The 20,109-nt window shown below is 37.3% G+C and overlaps 1 protein-coding gene across 1 annotated transcript in view; it reads left to right on the top strand.

The window, feature by feature from the left end:
• Positions 1–7,308: 7,308 nt before the first annotated feature.
• The window catches only part of LOC137502340 (uncharacterized), a 35,849-nt gene continuing 23,048 nt past the window's right edge, over positions 7,309–20,109 (top strand). Inside the window, exons 1-2 of the mRNA XM_068229344.1 lie at positions 7,309–7,409; positions 10,986–11,066. Of these exons, the coding sequence (XP_068085445.1) occupies positions 7,332–7,409; positions 10,986–11,066 (159 nt within the window). The 5' untranslated portion in view covers positions 7,309–7,331. The remainder of the gene's footprint in view (positions 7,410–10,985; positions 11,067–20,109) is intronic.

Below are 20,109 nucleotides of genomic sequence, written 5' to 3' on the forward strand. Positions count from 1 at the left end.
AGGTAAGTAGCTAAAGAGGGGCAGCACTGTTCTCTCTGGATTAAAGATGGCTGCTTGTCGAAGAGAATTTTTCAAATTAACCGCCTCAAAGGTAAGTAGCTAAAGAGGGCAGCACTGTTCTCTCTGGATTAAAGATGGCTGCTTGTCGAAAATAATTTTTCAAATTACCCGCCATCACAAAGAGGGCAGCACAGTGCTCTCTTGATTAAAGATGGTGGATGACAGCTGAAGAGCGAGTAGAATTTGTTTCCAAACAAGAGCACGTGGAATTTGCCGCCACCACATTTCAACTAAAGAGTGCCGCATTGTTCTCTCTGGATTAAAGATGGCGGATGACAGCTGTCAGAAAAGCGCATAGGTTTGTTTCCAAACAAGAGCACGTGGAATTTGCCACCACCACATTTCAACTAAAGAGTGCAGCACTGTTCTCTCTGGATTAAAGATGGTGGATGACAGCTGAAGAGCGAGTAGAATTTGTTTCCAAACAAGAGCACGTAGAATTTGCCGCCACCACATTTCAAACGTAAGTAGCTAAAGACGGCAGCACGGTGCTCTCTGGATTAAAGATGGCGGATGATAGCTGTCAAAAAAGCGCATACGTATGTTTCCAAACAAGAGCACGTGGAATTTGGCGCCACCACATTTCAACTAAAGAGTGCAGCACTGTTCTCTCTGGATTAAAGATGGCGGATGACAGCTGTCAGAAAAGCACATGGGTTTGTTTCCAAACAAGAGCACGTAGAATTTGCCGCCACCACATTTCAAAGGTAAGTAGCTAAAGAGGGCAGCACGGTGCTCTCTGGATTAAAGATGGCGGATGATAGCTGTTAAAAAAGCGCATAGGTTTGTTTCCAAACAAGAGCACGTGGAATTTGCCACCACCACATTTCAACTAAAGAGTGCAGCACTGTTCTCTCTGGATTAAAGATGGTGGATGACAGCTGTCAGGAAAGCACATGGGTTTGTTTCCAAACAAGAGCACGTGGAATTTGCCGCCACCACATTTCAACCAAAGAGTACAGCACTGTTCTCTCTGGATTAAAGATGGTGGATGACAGCTGAAGAGCGAATAGAATTTGTTTCCAAACAAGAGCATTTAGAAATTGCCGCCACCACATTTCAAAGGTAAGTAGCTAAAGACGGCAGCACGGTGCTCTCTGGATTAAAGATGGCGGTTGATGGCTGTCAAAAAAAGCGCATAGGTTTGTTTCCAAACAAGAGCACGTGGAATTTGCCGCCACCACATTTCAACTAAAGAGTGCAGCACTGTTCTCTCTGGATTAAAGATGGCGGATGACAGCTTTCAGAAAAGCACATGGGTTTGTTTCCAAACAAGAGCACGTAGAATTTGCCGCCACCACATTTCAAAGGTAAGTAGCTAAAGAGGGCAGCACGTTGCTCTTTGGATTAAAGATGGCGGATGATAGCTGTCAAAAAAGCGCATAGGTTTGTTTCCAAACAAGAGCATGTAGAATTTGCCGCCACCACATTTCAAAGGTATCTAGCTAAAGAGTGTAGCACTGAGGTTTGTGATGCAAGATGGCCGATGACAGCTGTCAGAAAATAGCACGTGAATTTGTTTCCAAACAAGAGCACGTGGAATTTCCCGCCGCCACAAAGAGGGGCAGCAATGTGCTCAAAGATGGCTGCTGTCACGTGGAATTGTCTGCCACCACAGGTATCTAGCTAAAGAGGGCAGCACTGAGGTTTGCGATGCAAGATGGCTGCTGTCAAAAAGCATTTTTCAAATTATCCGCCACCACATTTCAAAGGTAAGTAGCTAAACAGGGCAGCACTGTGCTCTATAGATTAAAGATGGCGGATGACAGCTGTCAAAAAAGCACGTGGATTTGTTTATCTCGAGCTAGTGAGGTTAAGTTGGTAGCACTAAGGTTTAGGCCCGCCAAGATGGCAGTACTGCCGATGACAGGTGACGAATTTTCCATCTACTACGATAGCGAGGGCAGCACAGTGCTCTGTGGTTTAAAGATGGTGGATGACAGCTGTCAAAAAAGCACGTGGCTTTGTTTACCACACGCTAGTTAGGTTAAGTTGGCACTACTGAGGTTTAGGCCCGTCAAGATGGCAGTACTGAGGTTAGCGGTGCGTTGTTGTCTGTCAAAAAGCACGTGGCTGTCAAAAACACGTGGCTTTGTTTACCTCGCACTAGTTAGGTTAAGTTGGCACTACTGAGGTTTGGGCCCGTCAAGATGGCAGTACTGAGGTTAGCGATGCGTTGTTGTCTGTCAAAAAGCACGTGGCTGTCAAAAAACACGTGGCTTTGTTTACCTCACGCTAGTTAGGTCAAGTTGGCACTACTGAGGTTTAGGCCCGTCAAGATGGCAGCAGTGAGGTTAGCCATGCGTTGTTGTCGATGACAGCTGTCAAAAAACACGTGGCTTTGTTTACAAATTCAAATCTCGCGCCTAAATTCAAATTTCCCGCCAAAATTCGAATTTCCCGCCAAAATTCAAATTTCCCGCGGGAGGAGGCCGCCGAATCTCTGTATTATACTACTATTCTTATTTTCTTCCCGAATTTAATTTATAATACCATAACATTTGATTCACGAAAGTTCGTTTGAATAAAATAAAATCCTCTGTTCATTACAACTGAATTACCTGATGAGATTCCATAACGCTCACCAAAAATTTAGTATATTTTACATATAGAATGTCTTATTTTAAATACTGGTAAATAAGGAAAGGGACTACATTTTATAAGGAAGAAATAAAATTAAAGAATCCCAGTTACATGGGTGGGTTCGTCCGCGTACATCACATTTCAGCGTTATCTTTGTTCGAAGAATATTTTTCGTATTTCCCGTATTTCGACATCAATGAAAATAGCACTGAACCCATTTCACGCAAGTATGAAATACCGACTGAGATCATATGGTATCAAAATCTTCTATCACAATTTATGTATCTTCGACACTGACCGATTGCCACGTCGAATTCCATGATTTAAGAATGACAGTAGCCTATATCAATACCACGGTGTCCCTCATTTCACTTGACGCCTGACGGTACCGCGGCACATAGCTTACGAACAACATATTCTACTTATCAATAACATAATAATAATAATAATAATAATAATAATAATAATAATAATAATAATAATAATAATAATAATAATAATAATAATAATAATAATAATAATAATAATAATAATAATAATAATCCATTTATTAGTTAGCTATTTTTCGTAATACTTCTCCAGTGAGAGTACATGCCTAGTTTGTTTATTAAAAGGAAAATTATCAACGACTTTGCTTTTTCCATCACAGTCCCGAGTAAAAATTACACAATGATGTACGAAATATACTAATATTTATATTGAGTAACCGTTTGAGTAGCCTACTGTGAATGAGTAATTTTACAGTACCGGTATGTTAGATTAGCAATATTTTCTAGCGTGGAAAACAGTAAAAAAAAAAAGGGATATACAAGGCTGGGGCGGTCAACTGCCTTACCAAAGTAGTGCAGGAATGAACCATAATGGCGGGTGAGCATACCTAGTATTTAGAGAGCCCTAGGTTTGTGAGGAAAACAACTCGTAGGCAATCTGCCACCTTGGTAACTGGCCTAAATGCAGATCAGCATTGACTGATTGAGCCGTATTCGCCAGTTCCGGTTTATTTTCGAAGTCGTTGTTTATTGTTTAATGTTGGAATTAATTTGTTTCGTACTGTGCATCTCGGACATATTGCGGCTGCGTTTGCAGGTTTGTTCTGTGGATTGTGTTGTATCTCTTAAGATTTTCTACATCAGGTAATTGCAGTTTATAACGCTTTACACCGTGTCCAAAGGAATCTCAGTCTTGTACATCCCCATAAGGAACTTTATACCGTACTTTACGTGATAGGAAATAAGGTAAACTTTATTGTTCAGTTAGTACTTAAACATAAAAGATCAGCGGCAGATAAATCTGTTTTTCAGCCGACTGTGAGCTGTTTACATTAAATATATCTGAGCTACCATTCTTAGTGATAATACATGCAAATTTCTTCCTACATGGTACCGAATTGATTCTGAATAGTCTGCTCATGAGCAGTAGTATACACTGGCACCAAAAAGTATTGGCACACCTACCATTATATATACATTCCACATAAATAAAGTGATGCCAAGATTGAAATGTGCAGTAGTAAATATAAGCTTCCTCGGGTATAATTGGTTTTTCATAACAAAAATAATAGTTTGCGAAATAAAATCAGTTGCTCTACACATCAAAAAGTATTGACACACCTATACACAAATGAAATTAAAGTCTCTGGAATTCACGTAATTCAAGTCTAGTAGCCTGTGTGCCTACCGTTGGCACTGATGACAGTTTGTACATGTCTTGGCATGGAGGGAACATGTTATCTCTCCTGAGATCATTGATCATTGCTCCAACAACACCGTCTGAAACTCGCGCTTCCCTGTAGAATGACATTTCCAAACTTTTGTCTCCAAGTGAGCCCAAAGATGCTCTATTGGGTTAAGATCAGGGCTGTATGTGGAGCGAAAACTCTTCTTGTTGCATTATATAGTAACCACTCCCGCATTTACAGAGCCGTATGTTTCGGGTCGTGTTGTTGAAGGTAAAAGATGCCATCAAACCCAGTTTCTGTGCACTGCTGCATAAGTGGCTTTGCAACACATCGGTATATTTACGATGTTCCATGACACGTTAAATAATTGCCAAGTCACCAACACCAGAAGTTCCCATGCATCGCCAAACCATTATGCTTCCTCCCCCATGTTTTAGTGTAGGTAGGACATGTTGTAATTGGAGCTCTGTATTTCGTTTGCACCACACTCTTACATTTCCATCAGATCCAAAGAAGTTCAACTTGGATTCGCCAGAAAATATCACAGAATTCCAAAATTCAATCGATTTACTGACATAATCTTTGGCGAACTGGAAGTGTTCTCTTGAGTTAACTTCCAAAATAAATGGTTTCTTCCTCGGAGATCTCCCATGGATATCAGCTGCGTACAAAACATTCCCAATAGTTTGAGCACTGACCTGTTTGTTGGACGTGGACTGGAGGTCCGATACAATTGACCCTGCATTTTAGAGGACTCTTTTAGCGCAAGACGAACTATGCTTTGACGCTCCCTACATATAAGAACTCTTGGACGTCCAGATCTGCGTTTATTGTCTGTTGTACCAGTCTCTTGAAACTTCTTGATGATTGCCCGCACTGTTGAATAAGTAACAGAAAGTTCTTTACCAATTTCATCGTAACTTTTACCCTCCAAATGCAAGAAAAGCACCTTGGTGCGGAAAACAGGGAATGCTCCTTCGCCTTCGGATTCATCAATAAGTGAATGACCCATGCATGGGCATCAGGCAAGCAACTGAATTGTTTGTCAACATCGATTGCACAAATCTGGTACACGCGGCGCTGTCCGTAAAGCTCAGTCACAAACGACGTACAGTGTGCCAAACTTTTTTGAGCAGCAGAAAACCCTAATATAACAGATTACATATGTTTATGTTGTGTTTAGGAAATGGTTTAATATACCAATTCTTTCCTTTATTGAGTAAGCGTTAATGGTATACATATAATGTTCCTAGCATTTATACTGTTATATTATATGCGAAAAGGTGTCTGTGCCAATACTTTTTTGTTCCTGTGTACATGCTTTTCCAACAGAAATTCAGAACTGCTTCTGAACTGTGAGCTCTCAATTCATGCCGTTCTAATACATTCAGAACCATTTCAGAGCCAATGCCAGCAGTGCGCATTCAATACCAGGGACTGCATGTTCTATACATGCACATTTGATTTGACCAGTAAATGGTGTGACTACATGCAGTACTTCTCATTGGAATAGTGAGGTCATCCATCATCCATTGTGTAACATTTTGTAACAATTCGTAGATGGCGTCAATACAGTTCACAAATGCCATTTACTGATTCCGAAAAAACATTATTAACAATCACTTCTGGAAGCATTCTGATTCATGTATGCTCATTAAGATAATTTTGAAGGAGTTCATAGAAAGTTGCATAAAAGTAGTTTATGGCCAGTTCAGAACTCTTTGTTGTAACAAAATAGTTTATAGCCAGTTGGGAAATGTTGTAACGAAGGAACTATTTGTTGTAACAAAGGAGTTCAAAGCCAGTTCAGAACTGTTTGTTGTAATGGACATACAGTATATATTGTAGCATAATCAGTAATGGTTGCAGCTTTCTGGATAAAGTTGCCAATGAGTACCTGGCTATCCTCTATCAGATAATTTGTTTGATCAATAAGGAATCTGGCTAAACTGCTACTGAATACAACTTATTGTATGGTAGCTGTTAAAGGGGCTGCTAGCCCAGATTAATACTGTGCATTGATAGAAGGTCTACGGCTAAATCAGTGTAATAATCTGGCTTATTAAAATACATAAGGCACAGGGCTTACCAACAATTGTCATTAACATCCAGGATGATTTACATAATTTGTAAGTGTGGTGAATAAGCCTGGGCTCACCACTTACTATCCAAAGGTTTGTGGATTGAAAACAAAACTTAATGTAGCATATCAGAACATTCCTAATAGTGACTTTCAAATTTTATATTGTGTCTAAATCACTGCTGGACTCTAGTGAAAAGACAGTAAGGTTTATATTGAGCAGTGCAAAATGTACACGGCCAATAGAGTTAGCGGAGGGACAGGGCATGGGGATTGTGTCTTCACAGTGGCTAAAAGCGGATCATTTGCCCTGGAAGTTGAGCAAGAAACTAATAGTTTGGAAGGTTTGGTTGTAGAATTTCCTTTTTTTTTGTTACAATTGGCTTTACATTACACTGACACAGATAGGACTTATAGTAATGATGGGATAGGAAAGGGCTAGGAATGGGAAGAAGTCACAGCCCTAGAGATAGTTTTCTGTGTTTTCCCATTTTCAAACCAGAGAAATGTTGGGACTCTATATTACTCAAGGCCACATTCACTTGCTTCCCATTCCTAGTCATAGTGCCATAAGTTCTATCTGTGTCAGTTTGATGTAAACAAATCATAAAAAAAGAAAAAGGTACATCAAACCAGTCATTAGACTCCCAGTGTAGTGGGCGATGTGTAAGTTGCATAGTCACAGGCTTTTCACAAGGGCTGTGCAAATTAATCCCATTCTGTGGGTGTGGGATGTTCTTTCATTGAAAATGTTTATCCATGAGGTTCAGTTTCGAGGTAAAACTGGAGGTACTGTGGCCATGAGCACAATATCAACAATCACTTAACACTACAGACTTGACTACAAAACAGCAATAATAGTGTTTGTTGCTCATGTTTCAGTGCAAACTGTGGAAGTAATCTATATCCCAAAACCGTCCATACCTTCACATGCCATTTAAAATGGACATGGAAATAAAGATCAAAGAGGAACCAATCTGCTTTGAGGAAACATCAAATACTTCATGCGTAAGTATCATTCTCGACAACTTTATAGTGATTACAATTAAACCATAGCAGTCGTCTGAGTTTGACTGGTTACATTACTCTACTTTTATCTGATGTTCAGGAGGTATGTGAGTGTCTTGCTCTCTAATCTTAAGGCACATATATATTTGTATACTAATCTCAAATTGACAAAGTATTTTTTTTTTACGATTACACAAATGCAGAATTTACAGGTATGGACCATTTATTTGGTACAGCATGTCTGAAAGCTGAAGAAGTGGGTTTTTCTTCATCTCTCTTTGATTTATAGCTCTTGTCAGGAAAAATGGTAGTCTGAGTAGTCATGTTGTGGAGGGCCTGTCTTCTGGTTTCAAGTTGGCATGTTAATCCTTTATCTCCCTGATGGTATTAAAGGTGCTCAAATACATTAGCCTCCTGCAGGAACGATTTCTGTCATCTTAGTGTTTTGAAACCTTTAAAGCTAATTTGCACCACATAGAATAAATAAGTGTTAGGCTGGTGAGCGAGTCTTCCTCCACTTCAATAATTTACAATAAGAAGAGCAATTTTTAATAGCCACGAATTCATGTTCGTGACAGTATGTTTGATCCATTCTGTCGAATTTCCAACCCAACACCAACATAGAAAGGTTTCATCCGATATGATATATTGAATTACACCTTTAGATCTTAAGGAGGCAAATAATTCAATGGTAAACCATTTCATTCTAGAAAGTGTTCTAAGAATAACAAGGCAAAAATACTCACTTTGGTAGTATAATAGTTAAATATTTAAAAGGCCTACTCTTAAGTGGGCTACAACAGAACAAATAGTAGCAAAACACATTTTATCACTGATTGATTTTTCTAATACATGTTTTAAAGTGTTACATAACATAAAAATAACCTGTTATGCTTTTCATAAATGTTCCAAAGTGTTCCATTATGTTTTAAAGTGTTCCATTACAAGGTTCCAGTGACAACAAGTATCCACTATTTCCAATAACAATGAATGACATCCAGCACATAATATACTATGGACGATGGTTTGGTCTGCCATATCAATATATTATCATTTTTTAATTTTGTATAATTATTTCACACGTACATGTTTCAGGAGCCCCAACTCACTTCATCAGTGATTTCTACATCATAAATCAATATTCCCCATATTTTAAAGTCTAATATTATTGACGTTATTGGTACCGGTACCAACTGATCAGCCCACCCTAGCACACGAGGGCGAAACGTTGGCAATCAAGAATGAGTTAGCTGGAAAATTTATAATGTCCAATAACGGACCATTTATATTGGTATTATAAATTTACTCATTCGGGACAAATATTTCAGATTCCCTAAGGGAATCAACATCTATATCATCTGAAGGCCAAGCAGGCATCAATTTTTTTAATGAGACAAAGTCTCTTAGTGCATTGGCACTGCCGGTGGCTCCAAGCAACCTACACAGTAGCCTCCACAGTATCCACTAGCCAGCGTATTGGTGGGTGTGATATTTACCAACTGATGAGCCCACCCTAGCACACGAGAGCGAAACGCTGGCAACCAAGAATGAGTTAGCTGGAAAATTTATAATGTCCAATAACTGACCATTTATATTGGTATTATACATTTACTCATTCTGGACAAATATTTCAGATTCCCTAAGGGAATCAACAATTATATCATCTGATGGCCAAGCAGGCCTCAATTCTTGATAATGAGACAAAGTCTCTCATAGTGTATTGGCACTGCCAGTGGCTGCAAGTAGCCTACGCAGTGGCCTCCATGGTATGCACTAGCCATGCATCTTGGCGGGTGTGCTATTTACCAACTGATGAGCCCAACTTAGCACACGGGGGCAGAACGTTGGCAACCAGGAATGAGGTAGTTGGAAAATTTATAATGTCCAATAACGGACCATTTATGTTGGTATTATAGATTTACTCATTCGGGACAAATATTCTGGTTTCCCTATGGGAATCAACATCTATATCAACTGTAGTACTTTTCGTTAAAAGTGAGAAAATGTGCTGTTTTTCATTTTATAGAATATTTCATATGACAGCATTACTTTTAATCATGACATTCATAATGATGCCATTGTTATGACCTATGGTGACTTCAGTTGGGAAAACTATAAGGACATTCTTTCTGAGAATTCCATTGCGAAGCACGGGTACAACAGCTAGTTATTTGATACAAATAGCACTGAGCTTCACATAATCGCCTGCAATATATTAATCTATGCTTTTGCTAAGTAATGGTATCTAAGTACATGACTGGAACATGAGTTCATACTATTTTCGGAAGGCTTATCACAGACTGATCATCTCACACATGTACTTCCTGTGAGGTAATAGAGATGTGTAATTTTTAGCCTTGTACTCTCACACAGCAGCAGTCAGGCTTTGAGACAATCAGTGTTACAGATATATCATAGTACTGTATTGCACAAGACATGCAGAATAAGCAATTTTGACCAATTGTTTCTTCTGATTTTCCTGATTTTCATATCAAAATCTCCTGATTTTTGGTTTTGTAAAGTTGGCAGGTATGCTTCCACTCCTAGCCCTTTCCTATCCCATCATCGCCAAAAGACCTCTCTGTATCAGTGCAATGTAAAGCAAGTTGCAATATCCCTGTCAGCTGACCATATGTACTCGTACCTGCACAAGGAGCACAGATGTCTATGATATTGTAGATAACCTATAGGCTATGGTTTAAATTGTTTAGAGCTTATGACTTCCATATGAGGTGGCCTGCCCTATTCCATTTCTGGTGAGATACTGTGTGCTCAATACCTGTTGTCTTCTGGATTGGCCCAGAACAAGTTTGTCACTTGTATATTGGGTCTCAGTCTCATTCTTGGCTCTTACGATATGAAAGTGACTGAGATATGAGCAATACGGACAACACCATTCCTAATACAGCCAGATCCTATAGGAAAAGGTGTGAAATAGCTGGTCTGTGTGTACAGTACCGTGCTCATGAGAGACTGGTATGTAACAGCACTGTCTGGCTGGAGGAGGAACGCAATGGAAAGCTACCTTACTCTTCATTTCCTTAGTTTGCCTCCTCAGTGACACCTAGCTCTCTATGCCATTTGATGGTAGGGCTATTGAGGATCTTCCCTGTCTTCAAGCTGAACACTTCATATAGAAGAGGAAATATGGAAGATACATTTTCCTGCTGAGCTGTATTTGTTGGTACAAGACGTGAAAGATAACAGTGATAAATTGTGAAGTTCTTAATATTTCAGTATTGGTTTCTTTATAATGAGCAGATTATTTGTAAGTATGTCTGTACATTTTCCTGATATTCGGTGTTATTTTAGAAGATTTTATTTTATATAATTGTTCTACTCTTCAAAATTAAATATGAGCATTTAAACAGGACATTCCTCCACTCCTGAAGGTCTCTTAATTGTCATGCTTTTATGGATACTCAACATGGAGATTTTCTGATAAACGATAGTTTAAGATTTGAAACTGAAACTGTCTTATTTACTAGGAAATGATGAATTGTTAAGCCCACTCATATATAAATACATTTCCAGATGTGTCTGAAAAATTTGCCTAATATATTAACTTTTCCACAGGACAATTACAAAATTATATCAGAAGAGATGCGTTTGAAAGAAGAACCGAAATCAGAGATGGCAGTGCCAAGAGAAACACAGGTGAACACATTTGAAGTAATCTAATATTTTGATGTCATTTTTCTGATAATGGAAATTCTAACAAACTGCTGAATAGACTTAATTGGGCAACTCCTCGTTTTTAGGCAGACATTTTGAAGATCCTTGGAAAGATGTATAGTGAAATTTCCAATATTTGAAACGATTTTCGTAATTTCTTCAGGTAGCTCGATATTTTATGCTAGTTAATATATAGCAGCTATTATTGTTCAAAGTCCCTCCAATGCATGGCATCTGATGGCTGGTTTCTTCACTGTTACTGCTGGTACCTTATCCTAACTGGAATTTGGCTACAAGCATGGCTATCTTCCTTTTGTCATGTGCCAAAGAGCTCCAACCCATTCAAAATATTGATCCGAGATGTCCATCTTATTCTAAGTCCTCTTCTGCCTAAATTTTTTCCTCAAAATATTACTTGTAACAGTCCTCATAATGTGATATGTGTATTTCAGCCTTTTGAGTTAAATTGTCTTGATAAGCTGAGGTTGACAGCTCTTTGTGTGGGGTACCCAACTGGCGGCAAACCTGAAGATAGTTTTTATCATTTCCCATTGTCATGTCATTAATATGCTGGGGCTGTACCTTAATTCAGGCCACCACTGCTTCCTCTCTACTCCTAGCCCTTTCCTATCCTTTTGTTGGCATAAGACCTATCTCCATTGGTGCGACATGAAAATAACCCACAGGAATTACACAATTTGCCATTATATATCCATATCTTGAAAGTTTGGATTCTCTTTTCTGTGGATAATAAATTATATAGGGCTCTACAGTATTTAGTAGGGAAGAGAGGATACAGCATTTTGTTATTGTCTTTTTGAGCTTGATTCTGTGATCGTTTCAGGATAGGTGTTGCCACTTGCTAATGAAGATAATCTCTGGTTTCTTCAGCATTTAATTGCAGCACAATGGTCCTATGTTACTCCCTAGATACACCATACTTTTTACCCTGTCTGCCTGTATGTTGTACATCAGGAGGGTTCCTAATGGTGTAGGTTTCTTTTTTATACTTTTGTTGTGTTGAGGACTGAGTCACAATCTTTGGGTACAGCATTTGCAAATTGTGGAGAACATTCATTTAAGTGCAGGACGGGAAGTGCGCTGTTTTGGAAGGTGACAAGGACTAGGTTCGAGCATACACAGGAGAGTATAAGTGAAGGATATTGTACAATGCATGCCTTATGAAATGTACAATCTCATCATAAATTATAGTATTCCTGTTAAGCCTTTCAGAAATCCTTCCAATAATTACACATATAACAGCACATTACACATAACTCAGTATGCTAATGACTTGATGGAAGACAATGGATCATTCACTGTCACTATATCTAGGCATAGATAATGCCCCTCACACTGTTTCATCATATTCTCTATTCATGCCTATTTCACTTCCGCTGGCAGTGTTGTTTTATTACCACTTTCTCTTGCGGTTTCAGTATTGCTTCCATCACTGTCACTATAATCAAATAAATCTTCAGTTGAAATTACTGATGTTGAAATTAATTTACGTGCTCGCAAATTTTACTTCCAGTCCTCATTTGTAATAGAAGCAATTTGTTCACCATAAATGATAGAAATGCTTCCATTCTGTGCATCACATTTTGTTCAGAAATGCTATTCTTGACACTTGACTATATCAACTTAATGGGATTCAATACTGGGTGATATGAAGAAAGGTGTAATACAGTATGACCATGTTTGGCTTAAATACAGTCTATTTTGTAAGTGCACTGGACTGGCTGGTTCATCTTGATTAATGAATATAACCGGGTTCTCAACATGTCCTCTTGGAAACAAATTGCAGTCACTGTTAACCAGGACACAATTTCTCACATGTTATTGTTTGAGAGTCATCAGTCCAAAGTCTGATGTGATGCAGCACTTCATGTGCCCCTATCCTGTGGTGTCTTTTTCATCTCTAGATAACTACTACATCCTACATCTCCTCTGATCTGCTTGTCATATTCATATCTTGTTCTACCCCTACTGTTCTTACTGACTACAATTCTCTCAAGAACCAAGTGAACAAGTCCTGGGTGTCTTAAGATATATCCTATCATTCTATCTCTTCTTGTCAAATTTACTGATATTGATCTCTCACCAATTTAATTCTGTACCTTTCGTTCATGATTCGATCTACGCAACTCACTACAGCATTCATTTTTAACACAATTTAAGGAGCTTCTACCCTTTTTTTCCTGAGCTAGTTAGCATCCATGTTTTTCTTCCATACTACACCAAGCTCCAGACAAATGTGTTCAAAATATCTCAGTAATCTGTTCATCACTGTTTGAAAGGTGCAAATTTGTTTTTTGAAGAATGGCCTTCCTTGCTTGTGCTAGCCTGTAATCTACATTTTGCGTCCTCATTACTTTTGCTGTCGTTAGTTTATTTATTACCCAAGTAACAATATTCATCTGCTACCTTTAGAAGTTCATATCCTAATCTCATTTTTCCTCCGTCAGCTGACTTTTTTTTCTACTGCACTCCATTACTTTTTTGGGGGTTCTGTTTATTTTTGCCTTGTACTCTTTCCCCCAGACTCTGCCTGTACCATTCAACAATTTCTCCAGATCTTCTGCAAACTGAGATATAAAACAATATCATGAGCAAACTTGAGAGCTTTGATTTCCTCTCCTTTGATTGCGATACCCTTTTTACAAATTCCTTTTCGATTTTCTTTACTGCTTCTTTCTTCTATATAAACATTGTGAAGGAGGGGGAACCTCCAGTCCTGCCTGACTCTGTTAAGGAATACTGCTGCTTTCTCAATGTCTTTGATTCTTATCACAGCAGACTGATGTTTTGCATATTGTAAATTGTTCTTCTTTCTCGGTATCTATTAATGAATGCCTTTTGTTTTTCTATGGATAATATGTATGTGTGCCGGTCCCTCTTAATTCAATCCTCTAAGATCAGGATTGCTTCATGTGTTCCTACATTTCTTCTGTAGCCAAATTGATGTCTTCCAACTCAATTGTCTTTCCATACTAACTAATGGTACGATAGTTTTCACACTTGTCAGCAGTGGCTTTCACAAGAATAGATATAACATCATTTTGCCAAAAATCATATGATAATTCTCCTTTTCCATGTATCTTGCACAATAAAGCGAATAACCTCACCGTGCTGGTTTCTCTTACGGCAGTCAGTAATTCTGAGGGTATGTCATCAATTCCTGGTGCCTTGCATATACTTAGTTCTTTCAAAACTTCTCAATTTCTGACTTCAAAATTGGGACTCCCATTTCATCAGCATCACCAGCCTGTTATTTTTCCAGATCGCTATCATCTACTTCTTTACCTTGATAATGGTGTTGGATATGTTCCTGTCATATTTGTGCTTTATGTTTTTTTGCTAGATTTTCCCATCTGAGCTCTTGTTGAGGGGCAATTGCTCGGATAAAGTGGGAAAGATGCACATATGAAATGAGCCCGATTGTTTGACTGTAGTTTCATAGGATTATCAGCAAGCTGTTGACTATGTTCCTCCATATCCAATTCATCAGCACTGTTGTGTCACCCATCACTACTCTTTCTTACCTAGTTTTCCTTTCTCCAAAGGCTTCATTGATTTGTCGGCATGCATTTTCTACCTTTCCTCAGACCATAAAGCCTTGAACATCCTTGCACTTCTCTTTCAGCCATTCTTCCAAAGATATGTTTTTTGTGGTTTCCCACTTTTAAAGCAGCAAAGTTCTGAAACTATACTTTAAATAACCCATTGGAACCTGACTACTAGTCTAACTTGCAGGGACAGAAAACTATTTAGTTTAGAAAATTGTGTTTTAATTTTATATATTGACGCTTGGTCAAAAACTGGCATTTTTTCAAAGCTATATACTTCATAAATCAATGCCTAACTGTTCATTAACTGTTTCTCAGTCTTCAGTAGTGAATCATTTTGTGATAATTTTTGAAGCAGCTCTCCAGATGGAGTAATACCACATTTTTCACATAGTCACCTCTCTTCGGACCTTATTTTATGACCCTTGCAAACATTGTAGGGCCTAGAAGGAATTTTCTTCCTTTCTGTTGGAGGAACAGGCACTGGAAAATGCCCCATACATTTGCCTGAAGTCTTAGGTGGCTGTGTTGACTGGGAGTTCTTCCTTTTGTTGTCCTAGGCAGGAGAGCAACACTCTACAACAATTGCTTGGCAAATGCTCTGAGAAATTCTGTATAATACAGCCACCTGCCAGTAACCTTCATGAACACAATGTATGAATTGAAGATAGCCATATCCAATATATACAGCATAGTCCATCGCATTACAGGGAAATATGCAAGGGCTTGGTCTTGACGATATACTGTATTCATTTTCTGGTTGTTATCTTCCAGTACCCTTGGGGTTTTTCACTACTTCCTCTCCTCAGCCTCATTTTCTTTGAATTTTCACATCAAAGTCCAAGTCCTTATCAACAGTTGAAAGTAAATGCACATCCTTTCTGTCTTCCCATTATATGGCGAGAATATTATTAGCATGGATTATTTCCACCATGTTGATTAATCCTGTCCGTATTGACTTATAAAACATCTTCCTGCCTTGTCAATACTTTACATATTTTATTTAACTTAATTACCGTACATGTTTCTAGAGCTAATTACTCTCTCCTTCAGCGGTGCAAAAATTCAATAACATTTGGACTTTGTGCATTATTACAAATATACCTAACAACAGGACAATTATATATAATTCTTTGAAATTGTTAAAAATATCTTTGTGTTTTAACTTAACTTACTTACTATGTTATTTATTACAGACTTTAAAATATAAATTTTCAAATCATAATTGAATAAAATCTATTAAATTAGTCACTATATGCTGAAATTTTAAATCTGCTCTGCTCTTGGAACTCAAATCCTTATTTAAATCTGAAAAAGAATAAAATGTTTCTTTGTGTTTGCTTTGTCATTTAATAAAACACTTGAAATTGAATAATTTTTGATTCATAAATAAATAAATAACACCTATTAAGTTAGTCACAATGTTGAACTTAAAATATTTTCTGCTCTCTTCTTGAGAGGAAAGGAGAAATTTTCAAGAAGAGAGCAGGAAATATTAGCCCAAAAACAGCTCGTGCTAGACAGAAATCTGAACACACTTCATGCTAATGCGACAAAAAATGGGTACAAGAAGCAAAATAGAAAATCATAACAATTTAAACAACTTGATTGAGAAATTTCACTCTCCCATTATAAATTTGTCAAAAACAGAACTAACAGAGCAGGAAAACAAGATACTAGAAAAAGGTCCGAAAGACAATTCGTCGAACATGAATATAATCAATGCCACTACCATAATGATTGTTGAGTCGGAAGTAGCTGTTAGTGAAATGCCCCCGGAAATACAAGATGAGGTCAGATTCGATAATAGGAGAAAACTGAACAAAATCCATGTATCAAAAAGAAAAGCATTATCTACAAGTAACAATAGCAACCAAGAATATTTTGTAGAACGGGAACAGGTAATAAACCTCAAAAAAAGGACATTTACCGAGCTCGATAGCTGCAGTCGCTTAAGTGCGGCCAGTATCCAGTAATCAGGAGATCGTGGATTCGAGCCCCACTGTAGGCAGCCCTGAAGATGGTTTTCCGTGGTTTCCCATTTTGACACCAGGCAATTGCCGGGGCTGTACCTTAATTAAGGCCACGGCCGCACCCTGCCACTTCCTAGGCATTTTCCATCCCATCGTCGCCATAAGACCTATCCGTGTCGGTGCGACGTACAGCAAATAGCAAAAGGAAATTAGAGAAAAGAACCTCATTATCACTAGGGCAGATAAAGGGAACACGACAGTAATAATGGAAGAAACAGATTACACCAAATATGAGGAATTTTTCAAGAAAAGCTCTTTTACAGTGACTAAAAAAGGTAACAAGTAACTATTCTCATTTTGGTTCCGTATTGAAGATGACATATATAAAAAAAATTATTATAATATTTACAGATCCACTGGATTGACTGACCATTTTACTTCTAGCTAGCGTTGCTGGAACAGCCCGACGTACTTAACACGCACTGTACGAGTAAGTACTACCTTAGGCATTGTTGACTTACGGGAAGTCTCATGCACAATACTATTTAACTAACCCTCTTTAACATTTTGTATCAGGTAAAACTCAATCATTTCTTCGAACAAATGTTTCAGCAGGGTTAATAACACCCACTTGACCATCTTTTGGAGCCAAATGATTACCGTACTAACATAAATAAACACTGACATCAGCTAGCTTTGACACAACATTTTAGCATTAGCAACGCCTCCACAAGAAGTCCCATCTTCTTTTCTAAGACTTTCTGATAAATCAACCATATATATTTTAATACATTTGATACGTGCACACTTATGTTTTAAATAACTGACATTGATTTTATTATCTTGAACTCATGCTATGGGAATGGAGTAAATATCCCCCTTGGATGATAGTGCTTTTACACTCAAGGCCGTCACAGTCCTAATGATGTATAAGAAGAGAATCCATTTCGGTTTTAAATGCTCAAATATTCATGATTAACCACGTTATAATCTTCAAAAACTGTTAATTCACAGTATTTTTTAACATACATTCTGTGCAATATCCCAATTTTACATGTTACAGTACAACATTTTATGAGATCATTGTCCAACATTTTATTCTATAGCTTATGAAATTAGAAAGATCCCGTATCCATTAATTTTAAAGATTTTTATAGGCTGATGATGCCCAAAAAAAAAAAGAGGGGAAACATATATCTGTGAATTGTGTATTATTATTTATATATTTTAACCACATAAAATAGTGGATTTTATTGCATTGTATTGAACAGGTGGATCTATAAATATTATAATGATATTTGTGATATACGTCATCTTATACAGAATCAAAATGAGGATAGTTACTTGTAACTTAGTAGCCAACCAGGCAAAACTCAAATTAAATAGGTTTTATCAATCTCAAAATTAAAATATGCAATTTGTCTAAGGATATAACATTTTTGAAGCAATGTTTAAAACTAAAATTGATCCCAAAAGTTTTGAAACCTACACAAAGAAGAAACTTAACCATTCCATGTATGAACAAAATCCAAAACAAAGTAATTGAAATATGGTTAAGGAATGAAGTTAGGTCACTATACGAAAAGAAATTGCAATTGAACTTAAATCTATATAATATTCATTTAACAGTGACCCAGGCATTGCTGCCATTAGAATGGAACTCTTTCCAACTGCACGTAGACTACAAAATGATGGTTTTACTGGACAAGAAACAGACTACATTAGATAAGAAATGAACGCATTTAAAAGAATCCCAAACACAGTTCATTGTACAGAATACAGATAAACAAAAGCAAGTACTGCGCATGTCAACACACCTGCAATTGTTAACTTAACCGGTGTGCAGTTTTCTGAAATAGAAATGGAACTCCTAAATAAGGGTCCGAAGTATAACTGGCCTAGTGAATAAAAACGAACTTGGATATAATTACCGCAGTAGCTGAGGTAGAGGCTAACATTTCTAAACTCCCCTTTGAAGTTCAAACTGACACTAGATTTGACATAATAGGAAATTACGAACCCTAACTAAAGGACTTAGCGCTAAATGTGATTCTAATCAAAAACAGTAATACGTATTTTCAGAACTAAAAAAGAAGATAGTTACATCTTAGTCACAGAAGCTGATGAAGGAGGGTCTATAGTATTATTGGATAAGGACAGTTACCTAAATAAAACTAATTTTTTAAAGGATAAGATCTGTACAATCGCTAGCAAAGATCCTATTGTAAGAATACAATGCAATTTCAAATCTATAATGAAGAACACCACATTCCTTCTTAATGAACAGGAACAACAGGGACTTATCAACATGAACCCCAGCATTTCAGTAGCCAGAGCCCTACCTAAAATCCATAAGAACAACATTCCCGTACGTCCGATTATTAATTGCCGTAATAGCCCTACCTATAAAGTTTCCAAATATATCCACGGTTGAAATAATAACATTAAGTTATTTATTAGACCACCTAATCAATACAAAATCGTCTTGGATGATTTACATAAATTTGTTAGCTAATAGTGGGACATGTTTCGCCTTCCCTGAAGGCATCATCAGCCATAGTCTTAACCTTAATTAAAAATAAGCGTCTAAATAACATGTAGTAATGAAATGAATTTTAAAAATCTTGAAGGGATTTGAAGTAAAATAACAAAAAAAATAACAATGATGGTTTGAAAATACAATGTGATGAGATACAATAGTGGAAGTATTAACAAAATTAACATTAGAAGGCTGCTAAAATAAGTACAATGGATAAAACAACAGATGGTTATACAACAAGTAGTAAGATTGCATAAAAGTAAAGTTGATAGTCATGGCGGTTATAATTAGACGATGGCGAAAAATCTTAAATAATCAAAGTAAAGAGGAGAGAATAAAAGTCAAAGTTAGTTGAGAGATCCAAAGTTCATCATGATCTTGAAGATAAAAGACGAAAGTCAGATGCATATGGTGAAGTTGTAGAACACGTTGAGGATATGAAGTAGGTGAATAGAAGTTGAAGAACAGTTTCAAATAGGGTCGCTATGGACCATCTCAAAATTTGAAGTGATGTTCAAATGTTGTAAATTGTGAGTTTGTAGATATTCTAGTTGAAAAAGCATATAAAATTGGAATCATTTGACGGTGACAAAGATAGCTTGTAATATTATGAGTTAGAAGAATTTGCAACCGTAGACTTCTTGCTACGTGTCAAGAAGTCTACGGTTGCAAATTCTTCTAACTCATAATATTACAAGCTATCTTTGTCACCGTCAAATGATTCCAATTTTATATGCTTTTTCAACTAGAATATCTACAAACTCACAATTTACAACATTTGAACATCACTTCAAATTTTGAGATGGTCCATAGCGATTCTATTTGAAACTGTTCTTCAACTTCTATTCACCTACTTCATATCCTCAACGTGTTCTACAACTTAACCATATGCATCTGACTTTCGTCTTTTATCTTCAAGATCATGATGAACTTTGGATCTCTCA

This window comes from Anabrus simplex, chromosome 10 (genome assembly GCF_040414725.1).
Source record: "Anabrus simplex isolate iqAnaSimp1 chromosome 10, ASM4041472v1, whole genome shotgun sequence".
Classification (NCBI taxonomy): Eukaryota; Metazoa; Arthropoda; class Insecta; order Orthoptera; family Tettigoniidae; genus Anabrus; species Anabrus simplex.